This window comes from Vombatus ursinus, unplaced genomic scaffold, assembly GCF_900497805.2.
Source record: "Vombatus ursinus unplaced genomic scaffold, bare-nosed wombat genome assembly UNPS02014859.1, whole genome shotgun sequence".
Taxonomy (NCBI): Eukaryota; Metazoa; Chordata; class Mammalia; order Diprotodontia; family Vombatidae; genus Vombatus; species Vombatus ursinus.
The window spans coordinates 4,134,795-4,140,653 of NW_020954637.1; the positions used below are offsets into that span (position 1 = coordinate 4,134,795).

The following is a 5,859-nucleotide window of genomic DNA, read 5'->3' on the forward strand; positions in this document are numbered from 1 at the left end:
CTAAGCGCCACTGCCTAGCCCGAGCCAGAGGCCGGAGCGAACGGGGCTGGGGCGCCGGGGCTGCCGGGGCCAGGGTCGTGGGAGAGTTGGCGAGAGCAAGGGCCGGGGCGCGGGCGGAGGGGAGGCGAGGGGCCGCGGGGGCCCGGGCCCGGGCCCGGGGCCGGCTCGGGATGGCGCAGCCGCGGCCCCCGGCGCCCCCCGCCCGCCCGCGGAGGGGCTCGCTGCCCACCAGGGCCGCCTGGCAGGTGAGTGGGGGCCTGGATCTGGCCGGCGGCGAAGGCGAGATCGGGATGGGGTGGGGTGGAGGGCGGGGAGGGTGGTACCTGGGGCAGACTGACTCGAGTGTGTGTGTGTGTGTGTGTGTGTGTGTGTGTGTGTGTGTGTGTGTGTGTGTGTCCGAGAGCCCTGCGAGGGAGGTTGCGTCTGTGGGCTCCCAAAGGTCAGCGAAGGGGTAACCCCGACTGTCCCCAGAACTGTCCCCAGAACTGCTTTATGGTGTGGAAATTATGCTGTCATTCGTTGTTAACAGTGAGTGAGAGCCCCTGGCCCTGGAACACACTTACAGTCCTCCAGGCAGGCTTGTGTGTCTGTAGGACTACATGATACATACAGTGTGTGGATGTGTGTGGATTCCACCCGAGTTGTGAAATTGTCTTCCTGGGGTTAGGTTGAGTTACTCACTGACACTGTGTGTAGCACCCTCCCAGGGTGTGTTGTCGTTGTGTGCTGGCATGACTGTGAGCCTGCCTCTGTGTGTGTGTGTGTGTGTGTGTGTGTGTGTGTGTGTTAGAAGCTGTTACTGTGTATTGAACTGAACAGACTCATAGGACCATGAAATGTCAGAGCTGGAGCAGCCCTTAGAACATGGTATGTAAAAAGTGGGAAGACTGTTCCAGTTCATCTCCTTGGACCCCTTTTGGTGAGGACCCTGAGGTGTAGACTCTGAAACTCTGAAAGTGACTTTTCTCAGATCTCTTGGCAGGTGGAGGCAGAACCCAGGTTTGGGCCCAAGTCCCCTGCCTCCCAACCTGGGGCCCTTTTCATTCCTGGGCATTGTGGCCTCGGTCCTGCCGCTCTGGCAGGATGGGTGACCATCTGTCCTGTTGCTTTTGTGAACCCCAACTGGTTGGCCCTAGGTTGTGTGACTCTGCCCTCCTTGCTTGCCAGGTTTATTGTGAGGATATTGTTTGTACCCCTGAAAGAACTGGAGACATGGGAACTGTTGTGTGACTGTGCTTCTGAGTCCTTTACAATATTACATGCAGTGCTTGGTGTGTGTGTGTTGTGTGGTCGGGTGTATATGGAGGGGCACTTGTTTCTGACACCATAATTAGGAGCAGGGCTGTGCATTCATGGGCTTCTTCCTCCTGCCCCCAAAGCTTTTCCCCGAGGAGAGCGTGTGAGCGTAGTATGCCCCTCTCTGAGTGTACATAAACATGTTGCTCTGTGCGTCAGTATAGCTTTGCATCTGGCAATGTGTCCCTGTGCTGGGGCCTAAGTACATGTATAGATAGTGCTGCCCTTCCACCAATGAATACAGAGCACAGGGCCAGTGGTTGGGCATTGGCAGAAGATTAGGGCACTTGTCTGGGAAAACTTGGAAAGTTCTTCTGGCCCTGCCACCTGGGACTGCCTTCGCTTCAGGAAACCTAGCTATGCTCATATTGGCACTGTAGGGCAGGAGCTGGCAAACTTGAAAGCCCAGCCTGCAAGTGGCAGAGCTTAATGCCACATGTATGTGAATATAGCATTCATCAGGATGGGGTTCAGGAGAGATGGGGACAACAGAGAAAGGAGGGTTTGATTATAATTTTGTGTGTGTGTGTGTGTGTGTGTGTGTGTGTTTTGTGAGAGAGAGAGAGAGAGAGAAAGTGTCTGTGTGTGAGAGGAAAAAATGTGTGTGTGGGAGAGAGTGGAGGGAGAGGTAGGGGATGAGAGAACGAGAGAACAGAAGAGATAACTAGAGCAGGTATTGATGCTGGGTGTGGTCACCCTCAGCATCTTTTCTCTGCATAGAGAAGCAGAGTGAGGATAGCTCTCATAAGAGACTTTGCTGTGTTCCTATCACTTGCACTGGGGTCTCAGGATTCACTTGGAAATGGGGCCCTTTCTAGCAGAAGTGTGCCCATGGTTACCAGGGGTCCCCTGGGGTTTGCCCCCTCAATTCGCTAGATTGGGCGAAAACACCCTTTGGGGATGAATTAGGGACTTCCTGTTCCTCTCCTGTGTCCACATGCTGGGCCCCTTTCTGCATGTGACTTGGCACTGCCCAGGGTGTGAGCAGGGCATGTTCTCTGGTGGTTGCTGGTATTAGGGATATTGTGTCCCCATTACAAGATTTAAGAGAACGAAGAGGCCTTAAAGATTATTTCATTTTACAGATAAGCAAACTGAGGCCCAAGGATCTCAAAAGTTGTGTAGTTAATAAGGGGACAGACAGGATTCAAACCCATGTCTTCTGAGTCCAAATTCATCTTCCATGCTGCTTTATCATTGACAACCAGAATGAGAAGTCTGGGACCAGGATTTGGGCCTCTCAATACAGATCTTCTGGTGGGGGGAAGGAAGGTTTTCAGAATTTAGGGAACTCTTGGGCTAGGGATGGGCTAGAATGCAGGGGATATGGCCCTGGCTCCTTAAAGAGGAGGATTCATTTAGCGTAGGATCTCTCCTCCTAATTTTGGACTGGGAAGGATAGAATAGAAGTGATCAGCAGGGATGTCGTCCCCAAGAGAAGTGAGGAGACGGTGAGAGCCCATCTGCCTTTGCTGGAAGAGGGCTTAGGCTTGGTGGCCTGGTCCCAGCAGGCGAGACTAGGAGTAACTAGGCTCTGGAGGTGGAGAACCTATGTCTGTATCTGATCTCCTCTGGAGAATGAGGCATTTGGAGTAGGTAGATTATGAGTGCCTTCCAGCTCTGGATCAAGGATCCAAGGCTTCTTCCAACTCTGAGATTCTTGGAAGTATGGTAGAAAAGAGGGCTGGATTTGGAATCAGAGAATATAGGGTTACATTCCAGATCTGCTACTAATCCCCGTGTGACCTTATGCCAGGCACATAATTTCTCTAGCTCTCAATTTCCTCTTTATTAAGAAAGCTTGGAACACAGAATACCAGAACAGACCTTAGAAGACAGAATGTCAGAGCTGGGAGAGCCCTTAGAACCCAGAATGTCAGAAATGGGAGGGCCCTTAAAATACAGAATGTCAGAGCTGGGAGGGCCCTTAGAACACAGGATATCACAGCTGGGAGGGCCCTTAGAACATAGAATGTCAGAGCTGGGAGAGCCCTTAGAACCCAGGATGTCAGAACTGGGAGGGCCCTTAGAACCCAGGATGTCAGAAATGGGAGGGCCCTTAGAACACAGAATGTCAGAGCTGGGAGAGCCCTTAGAACACAGAATATCAGAGCTGGGGGGAGGGGCCCTTAGAACCCAGGATGTCAGAACTGGGAGGGCCCATAGTAGTCTGTTACAACATAACTGTAAAAGGAGGGGATTAGAAGATCTCTAAGGGCCTTCCAGTTCTAAATCACATAATCCTGTGATTCAGTGAACTACAGAGCTGGCTCAGAGAGGACTTGGGCCCTCTGCTCTTCCTACCCTCCTCAGCTATGGGGTATGGGCAGAGAAGATCTGATGAGAGGTCCAGCTTATCCCAACCTTCCATCTTGAACTTCGGGCAGCCATTGTGGCTGGTGTCCCTGGATAGGGGGAAACTTGAAGGGTCCAGAGGGACCAGGACCAGGCTGGGAAAGCACTGCAACTGGACACAGAGGACTTGAGTTCTAATCCAGCCTTTACTCTTCCTTCCTGTGTTAGTTTGGGCCTCATGTGTAAAGTGAGTGGTTGGAGCAGAAGGCCTCTGAGGCCCTGGCCAGTTCTAAGTCTGAAAACCTGTGATTCTATGACCTGACCCTGCCCTTCCTCCTGTTTTTTTCTGTTGCAGAACTCAGACTTGTTTGAGATGATTGAGAAGATGCAGGTGAGTGACCAGCCTTTTGGATCTATGCTGGGGAGCTCTCTAGGGGTGGGGGAGTCCTAGACATCCTGCTCTGGTACTGTTCTCAGCCTGGATCACCAGGGCCTCCTCATGTCCTGCTAGCAAGAGGCAGCAACACCCCCTGTTGCAGGGGAGGTGGGTCATGCCCTAGCACTGAGCAGTGCCCACATCACTCTGGTGGGTTCCAGGTCACAGTTCCCTGATTCCCATCTCCATCCTGATGGTTCTTGTGTCTTTGGGATTCTGCTCTCCAGCTCAGCATTGCCTTTGACTGCAGGGCTTAGAATTAGCTCTTCCTGTGTCTAGGCCAAGGTCTCCTCCAGTCGCCTGGACCCTCCTGGAATGAGAGCATCCCAAGTGGGAAGAGGCCTTTGAGTTTATCTAGCTGAACTCCTCCTGAAGCATGAATCCCTGTATAAGAACCTTAATTAGTGGGCATCCAGCCTCTGGCTCAGAGAGCTCTCTACCTAGGAAAGGAGCGCTGCCCGTTTCTGCAGAACTTTCATTGGTAGATTGTTCTCCCTTTGGAGGAGCCCAAATCTAGGTCCCTGTGATTTCCACCCCTTTGCCCTAGTCCTGCCCTTGGAGGGCACAAAGAAGAATTCTATTCCTTTTGTGTTGTGGTATAGTGAGAGGGTATTAGAATGGGTTCTAGGCACAGGACTGCCCCCAGTAGGCAGTATGGCTTTGGACTACTTTGGACTACTTTGAGGCCTCTCTCTGGGCTTCAGTTTTTGCTAAATAGCATGAAAGAATTCGCTTCCAGCTCTGACAGTATCTGTTCTAAGGGCCCTCCAAACTCTGACATTCCCTATTCTAAGGGCCCTCCCAGCTCTGACATTCTGTGTTTTAAGGCCTCTCCTAGCCCTGACAGTCTGTGTTCTAAAGGCCCTCCCAACTGCATTCTAAGGTCCTTTCCAGTTCTGACATTCTATGTTCTAAGGGCCCTCCCAGTCCCGACATTCTGTGTTCTAAGGGCCTTTCCATTTCTGACATTCTGTGTTCTAAGGCCCTCCCAGCTCTAACATTCTGTGTTCTCAGGGACCTTCTAGCTTTCACAGTATGTGGGTCTATTCACAAACATATACTCACAGATGCCCTATCAGTGTATTTGAAGGAGTTGAGAGGTCTCCATCTACAAAGACTGCCAGGGTCATGACTGGTAACTCTTATCTTTGCAGGGAAGCAGGATGGATGAACAAAGATGCTCCTTCCCACCTCCTCTCAAAGTAAGTCCCAGGCCTCCCTGGGTAGATGTGTGTTGGGGGGTGGGGAGAGGAGCACTGGGCTGTTTCTGTCCCAGGCAGATGCTTCTCTGGATCTCAGGGTCTTGAGCTCAAAAGTGATTCTTCACCAACCTCTTCCCCTCTCACCAGGCTATTGACCCTCTATGTACCTGTATGGTACCTGTGGGCTTCTTTGCGCAATAGGGGGTGGAGGCGGAGATACATATTCCCAAGGGAGGAGAAGTAGGGAGGGATGTCCTCCTGAGGGTGTATGGACAGTGTTTATCAGCTGCTTCCTAATTCTATTCTCAGAGCATTGGGAGTCAAGAGGGCAGCTTAGGGGATGAGGGCTGACTCTCCATGTTCTTAGATTCCTTCCAGCTCTGACAGTTTGTGCTCTAAGAGCCCTCCCAGCTCTAACGTTCTATGTTCTAAGGGCCCTCCCAGCTCTGACAGTCTGTGTTCTAAGGGCCCTCCCAGCTCTGACATCCTGTGTTCTAAGGGCCCTCCCGGCTCTGACAGTCTGTGTTCTAAGGGCCCTCCCAGCTCTGACAGTCTGTGTTCTAAGGGCCCTCCCGGCTCTGACATCCTGTGTTCTAAGGGCCCTCCCAGCTCTGGTATCCTGTGTTCTAA

General features: G+C 52.2%; 1 protein-coding gene across 5 annotated transcripts in view; it reads left to right on the forward strand.

Moving 5' to 3' along the window:
- The first annotated feature begins 202 nt into the window (after positions 1-202).
- The window catches only part of RAP1GAP (RAP1 GTPase activating protein), a 36,929-nt gene continuing 31,272 nt past the window's right edge, over positions 203-5,859 (forward strand). For 3 of the 5 annotated variants that reach the window (XM_027841485.1, XM_027841483.1, XM_027841484.1), the window contains exons 1-3: positions 204-245; positions 3,947-3,982; positions 5,182-5,229. In XM_027841485.1, coding sequence (XP_027697286.1) covers positions 3,965-3,982; positions 5,182-5,229 — 66 coding nt within the window. In that variant the 5' untranslated portion in view covers positions 204-245; positions 3,947-3,964. Of the gene's footprint in view, positions 246-3,946; positions 3,983-5,181; positions 5,230-5,859 lie in introns of all 5 variants that reach the window. The other 2 variants (XM_027841481.1, XM_027841482.1) reach the window with 1 other exon arrangement.